This window comes from Lycorma delicatula, chromosome 6 (assembly GCF_047948215.1).
Source record: "Lycorma delicatula isolate Av1 chromosome 6, ASM4794821v1, whole genome shotgun sequence".
In the NCBI taxonomy this organism is placed as follows: Eukaryota; Metazoa; Arthropoda; class Insecta; order Hemiptera; family Fulgoridae; genus Lycorma; species Lycorma delicatula.
In genome coordinates, this window is record NC_134460.1 from 122,262,708 (window position 1) to 122,281,443 (window position 18,736).

The 18,736-nt window shown below is 30.7% G+C and overlaps 1 protein-coding gene across 4 annotated transcripts in view; it reads right to left on the reverse strand.

The window, feature by feature from the left end:
- Positions 1 to 18,736, reverse strand: part of plx (PTB_TBC1D1_like and TBC domain-containing protein plx) — a 344,267-nt gene that overhangs the window by 14,658 nt on the left and 310,873 nt on the right. For all 4 annotated transcript variants that reach the window (XM_075368468.1, XM_075368467.1, XM_075368470.1 and 1 more), the window contains 5 exons: positions 13,914 to 14,078; positions 11,849 to 12,000; positions 3,165 to 3,417; positions 1,627 to 1,796; positions 460 to 627 (listed from right to left, as the gene is read on the reverse strand). In XM_075368468.1, the coding sequence (XP_075224583.1) occupies positions 460 to 627; positions 1,627 to 1,796; positions 3,165 to 3,417; positions 11,849 to 12,000; positions 13,914 to 14,078 (908 nt within the window). The remainder of the gene's footprint in view (positions 1 to 459; positions 628 to 1,626; positions 1,797 to 3,164; positions 3,418 to 11,848; positions 12,001 to 13,913; positions 14,079 to 18,736) is intronic.

An 18,736-nucleotide genomic window follows, 5' to 3' on the forward strand; every position in this document is an offset into this window, starting at 1 on the left:
TTTTTAATACAATACATTACACTTTAATTTAAGGAAAAAGAAATGAAAAATTAAGTTGAATCTTAATTAAATGGATTTAAATACTATTTTTTTTAAATGTAAATTTTATGTTTTTTAAGTTTTTATGTTATGTGTAGCTCAATAAGTCTAGTTTTCATCGCTTTGTGACCTGTAAGATTTATAAAAAAAAAAAAACCGTATGAAAACTACATATATTTGACTAGTTTATAATATACACACGTAAAACAATGATTTAAATGAGCAAACATTATTAATAAAATCACACATATTTTTGGATGTATCATGAAGCTTTCAATGTATATGTACTACTCACATGTATTGTAAAAGTCTGAGTATAAATAAACTAAATAAAATATTTAAAAAAATCCTGAACATTAAATCTGAATTTTGTTCATATCTTATAATCAATCTATGAATGTTGTTCATAAAATTATTTACCTCAAGTTGTTCTTGAAGAGCTTTATTTTGAGCAATCAATGTTTTATTAGCGTCTTCCAGTTGCTTGATTTTACGTGTCTGAGGTCTTGGAGTAGACATTTCTTCTTGTAAAACATTATATTCAACACCATATTCCAACAGTTTTTTAGATACATCAGTATTAAATACCTATAACATACATATACATAAAATATTTTATACAAAAAAATAAAAACCAACAAAATGATGCTGCTTAAAATAAAAAATTAAACTTATCATACATAAAACAGGCAAAAGAAATAAATTTCTATACATAAATTATCACAAATTAAACAATATAAATACAGATTGATTAAATATCAGCAAAAATCAAATTAAACTCACATTAGGAAAAGTGATGAGCTTAAAATTTTAAAAACATTACCCTTAATTAATTATGGTTAACTCAACAGCTGATCTCCATGTAGTTTTCATCAGTAAATGAAGAATTTAATTAGGAATGTATTTTTGGATACATATCACAAATGAGAAAGTGAATTCCATAGTGGAGAAAAACGAGAACCAAGTGAATAAAAGAGTATATACTGAGCAAACCTTTTTACTAAATTATTGGAATTAATGTAAATAATAGTATCCTTTTAAAACTAATTAAATACTGAGAAAACCTTTACTTACTCTTCAAAAATATCTTTAAGCTTAAGCTTTAAGTAATTTTAGATACACGTAACATACTGCCTAATTTTAAAGATAGGTTGAAAAAACAAAGCTATCTGTATGGCATTTGTTGATGATTTATTTTGAGTCCATTGAAAATATGTAAGTGCATGATACAGGAAACCGCACACACACGCACACAATGCAATTTCTTTTTGCTACGTGAATATATATTACAATTACAGTCAGTAGCAATGATTGTGTGAATATGTATGAAATAATCCCAGATTAGTTAGAGAAGGATGCAAAAAAAGTAAAAACAATAAAAGATGACAAATATTAGAAAATATCTAACAGATAATAGAAAATGTAGGTTGAAAGAATTTTGTTTTGGGTAAGTGACTAGCACAGAGTTGAATGGAATGAAGAAATGCATGTAACTAAACAAGCAACTAAACAAAATAAAATTCTATACAACCAAGCACATACAGAGTACACTTGTAGGAAATTTTTAATATTTTTTTCTGCAATTACCTGTTTCATAATTTTATCAACAGTATTTTTGTCAATGCTTGGAACAGTAGTTTTAAGATATTCCATAATCTGTTCAAAATTTTCACATTTTAAAAGTTCATCTTTATGTTGTCCTAATAAGGCTAATGCAACTCTAAATAGAACTTTCCCATTCTCTACAAAGATAAGATCTGGAAAAAAATTATAGTAATTATTAGATAACAATTAAAAAAACCTCATAGAATATAGTACTTAGTTATATTTTAAAATCACATAGATAGAACTAATTATAACCATTGAGAATAATTGTTCTTTTGAGTAAACACAAGATACTTGTTAAAAAAACCATTAAAAAACAAACTTTCATTAAAAACCACATGATAATTGGATATTGACCTGTTCAGTAAGTACCAAAGTTGTTTTTTTTTCAAATTATGCAGGAATTTCAACCTATTTTAAAAACTCTATATTCCAAAGGCCTTCCTTTGAATATACAAGAATTTGAAACAAATTTTCTGCTTAGGCAACAATCTGTGTGAGGAATTTACTTTTATATCTTAAATGAATTTGGCAACAATGAGCTATAAATACCAATTTTCTGCAACAAACACTAAGTAAAAAAAAAAAAAATTGTAATAAAAATCTACTTAAAAAAAGGACAACTGTAAAAATAAATATTTTTTTTTATTTGGCAGATGCACTCTTAAAATAGTAAAAGGAATAACATTCAAACATTTGAAACAATGTGGTTATGAATTTCATGAGTTGGAATCAACGAAAATAAAACAATCAGCAAACATAAGGTGGGCTAACTAAATTTTAATTTACATTACATGAAAATTTGATCTCCTATTTCTTATCCAATTTTCCCTGTACTTGATCACACAATATTTAATTTGACAATAATTATTAAATATGTTATTCCAAAAAATTTAAATAATAAGTAACTTTAACAAAAACCAATTTCTAATTTTTTTTTTAATATTTAATAAGATTAAAATTATTTAAAAAACTAATAACAAAAGAACTAATGATAAAAAGATTACAACTTAAAAATTAAAATAAGCTGAGAATACTTTTAGAATCTGATGTACAAAAATTGATTGTTATGTAAAATTGAAGATGATTTATTTTTGGGGTTAAACTTTGAATAAGTCTAAAAAATAGGTAAATTACTTCTACATGTTTTAAAACATAGATAACAGTAAAAATCAAGAGCCCTTATGTAGGCAAACTGCACATCTTTAAATCTATTGATTTCATAAAACATAGAACTTCTCATACAGTAGTATTCTAAAAATTACAAGGAGTAGAGTAAAGATGAATACCACTGCGCAATACTACATTATACCAATTTCCATTAGATTATCAAATTTTAATCATGTTGATTGCAATTGATGGCATACAAAAAATACAAATTCAATTGAAAACAAAAAAGGACAGCATTATTTTTAATTTCAGGATGCTAACAAAACATAATGTAATATGAAATTATTACCAGTAATTTATTATTAATACAATACAGATTATCTTAAAATAATCTATATTTTAATACTAACCAAAAACTCTTGTAACAAATCCCAAAGGAAACTGTGATGCAAAGAAAGTTAAGAGCCAAGGAGCAGCATATAAAGAAGGATTTACTTCATGTTGATCAAAATGAGCATACAAGTCAGGATAAGTATCATGCAACAGCCGGGATAACTGATACAACTGAACTTGAAGTGCAGCCATATCAGGAAGATACTGAGATCTTAATTGTCTACGAAACATCAAGTGACGCAACATTAAGAATGCCTGCTCTTCACTCATCTAAAGACAAACAATACAAAATTAAATATAATTTGTGGAGTAATCAACAGACAGACATGATTTCATACATTTAAAAAAATAAAATCAAGATTATTTTTTCTTTATTCTTGCAGAAGCCCTGTGACCCAGTAATCTTCTTTTTTTCCCGCAATATAGATTCTTGTAACATGTACTGTTCAGTTCAGATCTGGAACAACTCAACAATTTGACAATTACAACAAAAAATCGAATATCAATAGTCAGAACAAAACTCTAAAATGTTTCTGAAGATTTAAGTATGCATGTTGATTGTCATAACTAAATGGTTGTAGGTGACCTGACATGAGGCACTAGTTATAAAAAAATGGTTTGACCATTCACAAGGATATCATCCAACGTCAAGTTTTCAAAAGAAATTGAGAAGCAAAATAGCTTTCTGCCGCTTTCTTCATTAAACTGTTGCACATCAGCATATCAAGCTACCACAATACAGAAGACATTCACTCTTCCTACAAGTTTACTTTCACATTATTCACTGCAGGACTTGTTGCATAATGAGCACTGATTAAAAAAAAAGCAACTCTGACTAGTGCTGACTCTATCTCAGATGATTTACAAGCATCGCAACCAAAACAAAGAGTGGTACAGGTGATTTAAAACAAACTTTAATGTAAAAGGCAGTGGTGAATAAATATACTGTTGCCACATACACGCCGAGCTTCATTTTGGCAAACGCATTGCTAGTAGATATCAACAGTAATACAGTACATGTATACATCTGCACAAGCATCAACTCCACAAGTAGCTGACCACACAGCTTTCCCACCATTCGCAAGCTCCAATAAAAGAGCGAATTTTCGATTCGTCGTTGACCACCGCCTGGAGAAGAAGCAGAAGGTGGAAGAAGAAATAAAGTTCCCTGGCCAGCTCAATGTGGGACCTCCTGGCAGATGCCAACATGTCAGAGCAGTAGGCCTAGCCAGCCCACTGAGGGAACCACTGGGTGCAGACACTACCTTTCCACCCCAGCTCACCGGGGTTCAATCGCCCAGGCTGGAGAGTTCTCCTCGAGATCACTCGGGGACAACTGCCTCAGCCACACCGGCGGAAGACAACCGATGCAGGGGTCTGGGAGCCATCACTGCCATGCTGTAGTAGGGGACCCAACTGCTGCTGAGGGGAAGCTTGGTTTGATTTCAATGGATGAGCCAGCCGCATCTCCCAACTATGGCCGAGCTGACATTTCTGGAGATCAACTTCTGGACCTAACAGCAATTCTCAGGGCTATCTCACATTTTCAGTCCTATCACACGGTTTTAAAGCTTTTTTTAGGACTGTCACAAGCTTTTAAAGTGCTACAAGCCATCGAAGCCCTTCGGCTACAATATATACTACAGAGTGATTTTTTAGTCCTGTTACCCAATTTTAATTGTAATTTAAGAAAGGGAAATTTAGGTGGAATAAAAAAATGTATTTGGTACTTACAAAAGAGATTTAATAAAAAGCTATTACTTACATAATTGTTAAAGAATATGCTCAAAATGCTCATCCCTTGCGGATATAAACACACAGACTCTTTTCAGCATATTAGCAGAAACCTTTTTAAGAGTTGCAGTAGAAATATTCGTGATTACGTCTGTAATATTGACTTTAAGTTCATCAATAGTGTGAGGATTGTTTCTGAAGGCCTCGTACTTAATATAGCCCCACAAAAAGTAGTCAGGAGATGTGAGGTCTGGGGACCTTGGAGGCCACAAGCCCATGCTTATTACTTGATCATCAAAGAACTCTTGCAGAAAATCCATGGTTTCTTGAGACGTGTGGCATGTAGCGCCGACTTGCTGAAACCAGCAATACCGTTCTTGAGGTTCCAGGAGGGACACAAATTGGCGCACAATATGCCTGTGTACTTCACCATTTATTGTCTGTTTGATGAATATGGGTCTGACTAAACGATGACACCAATTTTTTCAGGATGCAAAGATTTGTCTTGTAAAGTGTTAGGATTTTCAACCGCCCAAATTCGACAGTTTTGACTGTTCACATAACCATCGAGATGAATCCAAGCTTCATCACTAAAGAACACTGTGTTTAAAAATTTGATTCTGTTATCATTTACGAGAGACCTAAACCAACAGCAATATTGCAATCGCTTGTTTAAATCTGGAGGCTGAAGCTCTTGGACTATCGTATGTGATACGGATACAATTTCACTTTTTTAGCAGCTTTCTGAACACTCAAATATGACACACCAACTAGCGTGGAAAGTTTTTGTAAACTTTTCTGTGGAGAATTGAGCAATCTTGTTTTCACATTCTCTAAAACGTCATCTGTCATGTGAGTTGGTCGACCACTACATTTTCTGTCGCAAACAATACCTGTCTCTCAAAATCGGTTTGCTAGCCTAGAAATTGACATTTTTTCTGGTTGAGGAACACCAATTAATTTAATTTGAAATGATTCTTTCACACTCACGTACAATTTTGTAGCAAAATATTGTTCAAGAATGAAAACTCGTTCTATGGTAAAAGACATTCTGTTCGTAACACGACCGGAAAAGGCACAAAAGTTTACACAGCTCAAGGAGAATCAACTCACACTGCCGTATCTATACCAGTTGAGTAGCACTACCAACTTCGTGTCACAAAACAAAATTTCCCTTTCTTAGAAAAAAATTACCAGACATTAACAACTGGGTAACAGGACTAAAAAATCACTCTGTATTATACGTGTAATATTATATAGTATATTACATAATACACATGTACAATAAAAATTTCAGTATTGGACAGAAAAATTTACATGTATGCTCATAATATCATTCAAAATTTCAAAACATAAAATATAATTTGAATAATATGACGAGCAATTAAAGGATATGTTTTAATGTGGAAATTAAAATAAAATTAATATTATAGAAAGAATTTAAAAATACTATGATACTTATACACAAATACAACAGCAGGAAAACAACAAATACTAATAATAGTTTTTAACTAAAAGTACAGTTTCACAAATAAAATAATAGAAAAAATTACTAATATGATAAAAATAAATATAAAAAAGTATATAAACCAAATAATCATGTTATAAAATACTTAAAAAAATAACAGAGAGGATTTAAGAGGAATATATAAACTCAAATGCAGCAGATGTATATTTATATTGGTAAAACAACAGTAACATTTAAAAAAAGATTTACGGTATACTTACTACACATCTAATGTACACATCTGATCATTTGTTAGAATGCAAACAGTACTATTAATTACATAAATAATTTAGAAATTTTGGAAGTTTGTAATAATGAAGAAAAAAAATTAATATACTTGAGAAATATTACATTTACAAATATAAATGATATACCACAAATCACATTCGAAGATTATGATTTAATTAAAAAACATAAAAATACAAACTAACAGTTTGCAATAATGACAATAGAACAAAAGAAAACACAATGTTTTAAATATTACTTCATTCCAGAACTGGACAGCAGAATTTGCATATTCATCCATAACAAATTTCAAAATTTTCAAACAACTTTGACAACTTAAAAAATCATAAATAAATATGTTTTAGTTAATTTATTAACAACTGAAGATGAGGATCCCGCAAAAATCTATTCTTGAAATTAATATGGAAGATTAACTTTTCTATTTACTGTGTTTTGATGGTTTATATTTCATTTAATATTAAAATTTTCAAAAAAAAAGAAATACAGAAAAAGAAACTACACGACAATGCCTCAGAAGCTGATTCTATAGCTAAAAATAGGTAAAAAAGTTCATGTAAACATAGGCCTGAAAACACTTCGTTTGTGAGTTACAACTAGCGAAAGATTTTGCTCGGATTTCAGTTCCCCTGGGAAATGAAGACTTCCTGAAATTCATTCTGGGAAGGTAAATTAAGGGGGGCGAATTTAGTTGTTTCTTATAGTTTTTGAACTGAAAGTATTAAAAAAATGAGTCCCAGAACTGTTCCTCCATTAGCTTTAATTATATCTGATGTAAAACATAAAAATTAGTAATAAAGAATAAAATGTTTTGAGTTTAACATTTGTTAAATGGTTAATTAAGTTGTATTTTTTTCAATTAGAAATTAAAAAAATTTAATTCTGAAAAGATTCATGTAAATTATTTAAGAAAAAATTGAATACAAGATATTGAAATTTAACTTTATTAAGAATCAAAACAGACTGAACTGTAAAAAAAAATTTTAGCAGCATGTAAATTTTAAAACAACTAATTTTGTCCATAGGTTGGAAGTAACAGCTGATTATTTATTTATTATTTTCTTATCAGAATGAATTAATTTGTTTTCAAAGGTTGGCAATATCAGCTGATCAACAATTAACTTTTTGAAAGCGTTTGAATAATCTTGAAGTTGGTTTTCGTACTGTATTACGGTATCGATGACATTCTATGTACAATTCAGAAGACAGTTTTTACAAAATTTAGTGAAATTTCCTTTAATACATTATGGTAGACAATAAGAATATGTATTCATATGAATAAGATTCAGATTTTTTTGTTCATATAAGAATGAACAAGTAAACAAGAATGGTTTGGCTGCAGTTTGAGAGTAATGTAATACTTATCCACATCAAAAAGAACCTGTTTGCAAAACTTTTGAAGCTGTGGGCAGATGACTTAGAGGAACCAGCAGTTTTAAACCAAAACAAGTTGACACTGTCTTCAATGAAGTGTGAGAAGCCGTAATAATGAACAAGCAATAATAAATACTGTACAATTATTGCCAACTACAAGCACCAGATGGATATCATGGCATTTAAATATTTCACAATCAAGTGTGTGGTGGGCACTTCATGAGGAACCAAGTACCCGTTCCATGTAACACAGGTACAAGACTTATTATAATAAGATCATAATAAATGGAAGATATTCTGCTGATGGTTAACTAGAAAATGAGTATAAAATTGCAATTTCTTTCATTGTATTCTGGAAATGATGAATCATGCTTTACAAGAAATGGAATAGTAAATTTTCAAAACTCCCATATTTGGGCGGATGAAAACCCACATGAGACTGCAACAAGACATTTCCAGCATACATTTTCAATTAATGTATGGTTTGGTGTTCTACATGATAATTTGATTGGTTCATTTTTCTTACCAAGGAGGCTTACAGGTGAAGCGTACTTATACTTTTTGGAAATAAACCTGTTTTCATAAGATATTTCTCATGCCATCTGACTTTTTATATGGAGTTGGATGAAGTCAACTGTTTATTCAAAATGGATCTACACACAAGAGAAACTACAAAATCGCATAATAGAAGCTGCAGAAACTATTATGGATTCATCAAGGGAAATCATGTATTGAACAAAACAGAGGGCAACTTGTAGCTACTTTGAAGGTAATTAATAATGCCTTCACTAATTTTTAATGTAATTTTTCCATTGTTTTCAAAGTTAAATTACAATTTATGTTAAAAGCTGTTTCGAACCTATGAACAAAATTAGTTATTTCATGCTGTAAAAATGTTTTTTTCAAAATTCAGTCTGTTCTGTTAATAAAGTTAAATTTCAATATCCTGTATCCAATTTTTTCTTACATAATTTACATGAATCTTTTCAGAATTAAATTTTCTACATTTCTAATTGAAAAAAATACAAATTAATTAACCATTTAACAAATGTTAGACCCAAAACGTTTTATTTTCTTATCTGCAATTTTTTTTTTTACATCAGATATCATTAAAGCTAACGGAGGTACAGTTCTGGGACTCATTTTTAAATAATTTCTGGTCAAAAACCATAAGAAATAACTAAATTCACCCTTAATTTACCTTCCCTGAATGAATTTTAGGAAGTTTTCATTTCCCAGGGAAACTGAAATCCAGGGAAAATCTTTCACTAGTTTTAACCCACTAATGAAGAATTTTTGTGCCATGTTTATATAACATTTTCCTATTTTTAGCTATAGAATCAGCTTCCAAGAGATTGCTATATAGTTTTGAATCACCTGTATATATATATATATATATATATATATGCATACAAGATATATCATGAAATCTCCTGAGACTTCTTAACCTATTTATACTCAACCTATTATACTTGAGAAAATAATGGAAAAAGTTATACATATAAACATATGTCCTAAAATGCTTTGTTCGCGAGTTATGGCTAGAGAAAGATTTTGCTTGGGTTTCAGCTACCCTGATGAAATGAGGTTGTACTGAAATTTTTAGCACTTTATTAAGAGGCAGAATTAGTGTTTTCTTATGGTTTTTGACCTGAAAAAAAAATTTCAAGAACCATATCTGCAGTTTTTGAGAAATTTGTGATGAAAACCAATAAATTGGGGTAAAAAACCTGTTTTTTATGTTTAACATAAATAACTTTGTTAAATGGATAATAAACACAAACTTTTAAACAAAACTTATAGAGAATTTAATTAATTCTAAACAAAATGGTGCAAGTTGAATAAAACAAAGTAAGAAAAAAATCTGAACTTTATCTAGAAATAGTACATTACTATATTTGTCAAAAAAAATACTTTAATGTAAACAAAAAGAAGATTCTTTTTTGGTGATGAGAGAAACTTGTAAAATCAAAATTTTCTGTTAAAATTAAAAAAAACAAAAAAAAACCTAGAAATTACACAACTGTATAATAAAAATAAATAAATACAAATTGCTTGGATAATATTTTTTTTATTAATGAAAAAATTACCAATACATTATTTTTAAAAATATTTCAAAGTTGGCAATAAAATCAAAACAGCTGATCTACAATGCACAATACTGTATTAGTATTTAAATTATTCTATAAGTTACATTAAGTATATTGGATACTATGAACTTTGTTGTCATTAGCAAGGTTTTCTATGAATTTTAGTTTAAATTCGATTAGTTTGTCACTGAAGAAATGCCGCTCTTATTTACAACAGTGGAATACAGTGATATGGTGTTTTTAGGGTACGTGTAATGGTAATGCTACAGCTGCTGCAGTGAATATGAAATACATTTTCCAAATCACAGGATTCCAGATCCCAGAACAATAGTATCACTTTTTGCAATCCTTGGGAAACAGGTTCACTACCTAGTAATCACACCAGCTATAAACAATCTGTCCAATACAACACTGTCATTGATGAAATTATTATCGATACAGTTCAGCGTAGTCCAGGCATCAGTAGATGATGTCTTTCTAAACAGATCAGCGTTTCGCATTCGATAGTTTGGAAGACAATTAAACAAAACAAGTTTATCCTTAACATAAACAGCCAGTTCCAACATGTACATCCAGGAGATGGTCCACTTCTTCCGGAGTTCTGCAACCTATGGAATACAAATCAACAACACTACAAATATGTTTTGATTACCGACGAGGCAAATTTCACTCAAGATGGTATCAATGATTTACACAACGAGGATAATGGGCAGAAGTAAATGCTCATAAAATGGTGGAAGGGAATTTTCAACACCAGTTTAGTGTCAATGTATGCACTATAAATTTACATCAAGATTGATTGCCAGACATTGGGTGGTGTGGCCAAGAAGGCCTCATCGGCCTTCTTCACAGTCAGCTGTTTGGACTGTTCATATTACCTGGCTGCTTAAATACTGAGGTCTACATGCACTTTATTCAAGAAGAATTGTCACAGCTGCTTGAAGATGTTCTTCTAGCACTGAGATAAAAAATATACTTCCAGCACGATGGCACACCTCCCCACTTGTCCTGTGTCATTTCCACTCATTTAAATCATTTCCCTGAGAAATGGATCAGTCATGGAGGTTCACAACCCTGGCCACCAAGATTGTCTGATTTAACACCTTTAAATTTTTGCATCTGGATGCAATTGAGCAACTTAAGGACATCCCTGAAAAACTAAAAAGCACAACAAAAACAGTACAGAAGCTTGCAAAGAAATGTGTTGAAAATGGCAGGCTCATTTTTGAACATTTATTATTATAAACTGGTACATACAATGCACTTTGATCTAGTGTACTGTTTCTAAATAGTTACTATTTTTATTTTTTATTCAATTTATCTTACACCATTTTGTTCAAAATTAAATTCAGATCAAGTTTTATTAAAAAGTTTTATGTGTTTATTACCCATTTCACAAAGTTATAGAACATCAAACATAGAACACAGGGTATTTTACCCCACTTTATTGGTTTTCACCCGATTTCTCAAAAACTACTGCAGATACAGCTAGTTCTTGGACCTACTTAGTTTGATTTTTCATGTCAGAAACCTTAATCACTAATTCTGCTCCTTAATTAATGTTCTAAAAGTTTCAGTCCAATCTCGCATTACTAGCTGTAATTCGCAAACGAAGTATTTTAGGACATATGTTTGAACTTTTCCAGATCTTCATGATACACTCTGTACACATACACATTCCTTACACATAAATAAAAGAATCAAAAGATTAATGATAGCATGTAATATAAAGTAAAAAGTAAATTTTACATACATGAAGAAGAAGCACCCCAGCAACAAAACTTAGACCCTGGCAATACCCAACTTCAGGGTCAAGCAATGAATACGCTTTCAATAAGTTAAATAATGCTAACTGTCCTGGGCCAAGAGGTCGACTAAAATAAGGATGATTAGGAAATGTTCTACCTGTAACAAATAAAAAATTATAAATCATATAACTATATTAAATCAAATAATATGTGTAAATTATTATGTTAAACTTTACAAGTTACAGTATTCATAAAAAATTTTCATTATTTTTAATACACAAGAAAATAATGAGAAAAACAGATTTCTTTAATATAATGTCATCTTACTAGAACATTCTATTTTAAATGGTGTCTAAATTTTAAAAGAGTGTGTACTCTCATAATCAAATTTCCACCAACAGAAATCTTGCTTCTAACAGTCATAAGTGTGTTCTAATTCCTAAGGTTGAGGCCACTTCAATGAATACCAGCAGATTAATGATAAGCATAACATTAGATTTCCAGTAAGATCTTAGTAGAATTTTTATATTGCTAGTGTAGTTTTATCTACTGCTTGTTTCTAATCATTTACTAGTGTATTGTTTCACATTATTTACAGAGCAAATGAACATTAATATAAATTTTTCAGCCAACTAGTTTTTACATTCTTATATTTCTCATTTTTACTGTTTGTGAGCATTTCTTATGTACATTTTACTTTAACGATATTTGAAGAGCACATTATTGAATTTATCAATATACTGTGTGGGTGAGAGACAGTGATGTTTATCAAAATAAATTCTCTATTCAATAAAAGATATTATATCCTTTATTTGATTCATTTACTACAATGAATTGGTATGACTGAGGTGTATATCACTGTCAATCAAAGTTAGCAAAGTTATTTATTTTTTAAAAGTAATTAACATTATAAAATAATAAATTATAAATGTTATTATAACATTATAAAGTGTTTTATCATTTATTTAACAAACAGATAATTATCATATTAATTTGTTAATTCATTTTTACAGGATTCTGCACCTTCTGTACTGGAATCCTAGAAGTGAACAGCAGAATTTGTGTACTTGTCCAGAACAAATTTCAAAATTCTCAAAAACCAATTTCGATAAATTAACATATCACAAAATAAAGATGAATTTAATAACTGAAGATACAGGAGCCTGTGAAAATCGCTTCTTGGAATTAATATGCTAAGTTTAACTTACCTATTTATTATGTTTTGGTGGTTTATATTTTTCATTTAATATTAAATTTTATTAGCACAGTGATCAATAGGTTTGAATTAAAATATATATAATATTTTACTGAAATTAATCTTTTTAAGATTCATATAATTCCTCTGTACTGTAAGCCATAGCTTACCTTCATTTTTTTATGACAGCACTTTCGCAGATCCTGCATCCTCAGTCATGATTGAAATAATTCTATTACTGCATAATAAAAATACTAAAATAATGAAAACTATATTAATTTAAACGAATGCTCCTCCCTCTTGCAGTTTTTATAAGACCGTCTTGCTCAAAAACTGTCTGATGGTTTGTTTATCAGACTGAAATTTTGTTTTTATTTATATATGTACTTTTTAAATAGATCTAGGATCAGAGAAAAAGTATATTTTGGGTTTAATTTTATAGCAGAATATGAGATTAAAGTACCTTATCTACAAGCTAATAAGCCATTTAAAATGAATCAGACTACACTTGATTCAGGAATGGTCAACCTGAGAATGTACAAGACTACACTTCATTTACATTCATACACATCATCCTCGTTCATCCTCTGAAGTAATACCTTACGGTGGTTCTGGAGGCTAAACAGAAAAAGAAAGACTACTATCATGATATATATTAGATCGATCGGAATACGTAAACTGGGACTGAAATAAATGGAGATAATCAAGAATAGCACAACAGAAAAAAAAAAATATAAGAAATTTGTTGGTAATGTTAAATCTCCCATGAATTTAAATATATGTCAATAGATAATAAAAGTTCATAGATATTTAATGTATATATAATTAAAAAGGATAATCAACATTCTTTAACATAGCTAGAAAAGATTGTTTACCTAAATCAATAAGAATTGCATGCTGGTGTGATGTAAGTTGTTTAAGAAGTTTTTCATATGGCACACAGTAGTTTGGAAATTTTGATGCATCAAATGGAGGTCTAGCAGCACAATACTGATGAGCTAAATATAACCACAAATCACCTCTTTTACTTCGAGGCACACCTGAAAAAAAAATAATTGAAAATTAATATATAAGTAGAAACACATAAATTTTAAGTTAAAGTTATTTAAAAAGACGCATCAATAAAATTGAAGTTATACAGAATGTTCAACTTAAAAGAGGCCCTGTCAGTTTAGTCTACAAATAATAATTTATTGGCAAATACTTACATAATTTACAGGTGTTGAAAATTACGTCCATCTACTTCTATACACTTGTCAACACATTTGATAATTTCCCTTGCTACAATATAATTACCCATAATAGAGTAAGTTGTATAGCAAGTGTGCTGCCCTGTTGCAACCAGCAATCACACTCATCCTCTCGCAGTTGGATAACATAATTTTAGTGGCAGTTGTTGAACAATTTCTTTGAAGATGCAGCATCCAGTTCTCACATCTCACATCTCAGTAACACAGGTGGTAGTAGTGTGCTTGTCTGCTACATTAAATATTTAGGGCTTGATTCTAAACTTAGGTTACATAAATCTATACTCTCATCTTACGCACAAAAATTAAACTTTATCCTCAAACAGTTTTTCTATAAGTATTCAATGTGAGCACCATTCATCACAAGACTCACATCCAACTAATAGGAGTTCATCCCATACTTTAAACAGCAAATCTGGAGTAATTGATGCAACAGCTGCTTAAATCCTATGTCTCAAGTTGGGTAGGTCAGCTGGTAATGGTGGCACATATACTTGATCCTTTATAAATCCCCAAAGAAAAAAATTACACAGGGTTACATAGAGCAAATGTGGAGCCACAGCAAACAAGCCCCGTCAACTGGTCCCCAGCGAGCAATCCAGCAGTCGGGGAGAATTTCACTCAAATGATCACATACAGTGTTATGCCAGTAAGGAGGCGCACATCTTGTTGCCAAGTAAAGTTCTATGGTTCATTCCAGACACATTTGCTTCTGCGAAAAAGAACGGCCTGTAAACTTGTTGGAATAAGGCACAAAAAACATTCGGTTTAAGGGAGTCTCATTTACACTGCAATATTTTGTGTGGATTTTCTCATCCCTAGATACACACATTATGAGTGTCTATTTTTCCATTAACATGAAATGTTGATTTGTTAGTGAATACAAGTCAAAGGAAGTCTTCATCGTCACGATGCATCATTTCATTTGTGAAGTTAGTACGCAAACTGTAATCTGTAGGCTTTAGAGCTTGTAACAGCTGTAAACGATATGGAAGCAGCTGTAAATGTTACCTTGAAACCTTCCACACAGATGTCACTACAATTGCTAATTCGTGGCTAGCCTTCTTAATGGATTTCCTAGGACTACGTACAAAATATTCTTTTACACGTTCAACATTGTCTTTGGACACACTTGGTCATCCTGTACTCTTCGCTTTACAAATACAGCCAGTGGTTTCAAACTACTTATACCATCTAATGAATACTATTGTCACTTGGGGAATTACAACAGAACTTCAAATGGATCACATGATCCATTTTTTATTATTATTTGAACAGTATATAAAGATTCAAACTTTGTAAACTCCAAAACACAGAACGCTTTCTGTTCAGGGATCGCTATCTTTGCTACTAGCACTTTCAAGCGTAAAATACAGGAAACAGTTTATGAGCTTGTGCACAGCTAAAACTGTTTGAGCTTCTCTTTCATTACATGTATAATTAATCAATGTAAGTGAAATTGAGAAGTATTACACAGCTTTAAAACCCGATATTCATTTTGAAACACATGGTATAATAATCAGATTATCAGCCTCTTTATGTTCTTTCTTTGGATTGCTTTTCTTATTTTATTAAGATACAAGTTTCTTATCATTTTCTTTCTTAGGAATTAGTTATCATATGTGTATTGTTCCCTTTTTACGGCTATTCATATGTTAAATAAAAATAAAACTCTAAATTTTGACATTGATTTCAAAAGAGTCAAAATTTAAAGATAAATTTTTCAAACATGGCACAGTTGGTATATGAAATTAATTACATAAGGAATTAAATGAAAATCAACCTTACCAACAAATTTATATTAATCATTTCTAGTACTTTTGGTCATTTGACCATCCTCAGGAGATAAAATTTTTTTTCCCAATTTAAAAAATGCAATTTAAAAATTACAATAACCAGTCATCATAGTATAAAAGTCACATCTGTTACAATTACATCTGTCACATAAGAGTGTCTCAGTTGTTAAGAATAGTAACAGTTGGAGGGAGATAATCAGGTTAAGTAACTTGATAATTATTAATTATTTGTTTAAATAAAATATCCTCAAACTTGGTTTATTAATTGATTAATTTATTGTTTTAATAATATATATGACATTTTTCAAGAATGCTGGTTTTATAAAAATCATTTGAAAAATCTAATATTTTAATAAAATTATCAGGGTTGTAATTATGTTTATTTTGAAATATGTGTTTAGTATAATTGGATTTATCTAAAAAACCTTTCTTTATACTATTAATAAGTTCTTTAGCTTTAATGGAAAAATAACAGTTGGTCATACAAATATATTCTAGATGGCAGTCCTCACACTTTAAACTATAAACTCCTTGTCAATCTAAGATATTTATATATTTAGAGTTTATTATTTTAGTAAGATCTTTGTTGTTTATAAAATTTATTACATTATTGTTGGTCGTGTATGTTGTTAGATTATAAGTTTTATTTACTAGGAGGTGCTGAAAAGTTCTGGCTTTGCCTAGAAAGAATGGAGACAGTGTTTTGAAATTATGCATTTACTCAATATATTCTTCGCTGAGACTGATATACTTGGTACATCGTTGTTGAAGCTTTTCTAGTCCGTGCAAATAAAAGTCCTGTGACTGGATGCGAAACCAGCTCTCAGCAGTCTCTTTGATATCTTCAATTTCCTCAAAACGAATACCCTTTAGGTGTTTCTTTAAATTTGGAAATAGATAATAGCCCAAAAGGACTAGGTCTGGTGAGTAGGGAGGATGGTTGACCAGTTGGAAGCCCAGAATTGTCAATTTGTCAGCCACAATGTTGATGTGTGCACAGGTACATTGTCGTGCAACAGAAGGATCCCTTTGGCCAATTTCCCTCAATGTTTCTTCTTAATTGCCTCCTTCAACTAGTCCAGCAGGTTAGCATAATATTCTCCAGTTATACTAGATCCCTGAGGTAAAAAATATTCCACCAACAGAATGCAGTCTTTGTCCCAGAAAACAGATGCCATCACTTTTTTGGCCGATTTCTGGGTGCGGAACTTCTTTGGCTGCAGGGAACCGCTATGGCACCATTATTTTGACTGTTCCTTGGTTTCAAGATCATAAATGTGAAGCCAAGTTTCATCCTCAATCACTAGCCTAGTCAAAATAGCCTCTGGAGCTCCAAAATGGCGCAATACAGCTTTGGATGTCTTAACACGTTCCTTCCACTGATCACAGTTCAAACATTTGGGCACCCATTTCACTGAAAGCCTGCGCATGTCTAGGATTGTAGTAATAATGAAACCAATATGCTCCCTGGAGATGTCCAGTATCTGGGCTATCTTTTTGATGGATTATTCACCGGTATTAACTCATGGACAGCATTGCATGTTGCAATTTGAGGGCACCCACTGTGGGGCTCATCTCAACGGTGAAATGGCCAATCTTGAAACGAAATATCCAAGTTTTCACAGTGCAGTAGGAAGCATACTTCTCTCTCAGTGTGAATGTTCTTAGCTAACTTTCCCTGGAGAAACAAAAACTTCATGACGTCATGGCGACTTGTAACTTCACTGATGAGAAACTTGCTTGAGACTATGCCATCTCGGTTTTCACTGGCAACAGAAAAAATTGTACGAATCCTGAACACCTGATATTTGCGTAGTTACATATTAAAATTTCAAACGAGCCCAAAGTTGTTTTTCTACTTCAACCACAAGATATCAAAGCCAGGAACTTTTCAGCACCCCCTCGTATTTTATCAAAGAATCTATAAAATGGATTGAATTCTATTTTTACATAAGATTTTTCTGAATCATTATGTAATAGTTTTATGTTGTCTTTTAAATATATTTTATTTTTGATATTAAAGTATAATTTGCTAATCTTTATTGTATTTAATTTGGAATTTAGTTTTAAATTGTTATGTTCGAGATATTTAATGGCTCTATAAATCAAAGAATTAAAAGCTGCCATTTTTGATTCCACAGATGAGATAAATTAGCATGTATTATACTGTTATGCTTCTTTCTATCTTTTATTCAACTAGGCTGGGTTGAATTCTTAGCAAACAATCTGACATTTTCTATCACTTCATTCTCATAATCTTAAATGGTAATGATATCTATAATTGGGTATATGCCAGTACAATGAACACATGAATAATGAAATAAATATTATTTTCATTAAATTGCTGCTCAGCGTGTTGGAGTGGTAACATCTCAGCCTTTCATCCGGGGAACCTGGATTCAAATCCTGGTCAGGTATGGCATTTTTCATATGCTACAAAATTCCATTTCCATATTCCCACATACAAGCTTCTTTGTAAGAGTCTGTGGTGAGAACTAATTCATCAAGCAAAAAAAAAAAATTGGGAGAAAATTAATTCTAATAGTTTTTTACAATTCTTTGGAATCACAAGTAATATCTGCCTATTAAACCTGGTTCAGAATTATACTTCATATTTTTACTGTGTAATTATACCAGGTTGTGCATATTTTTTAG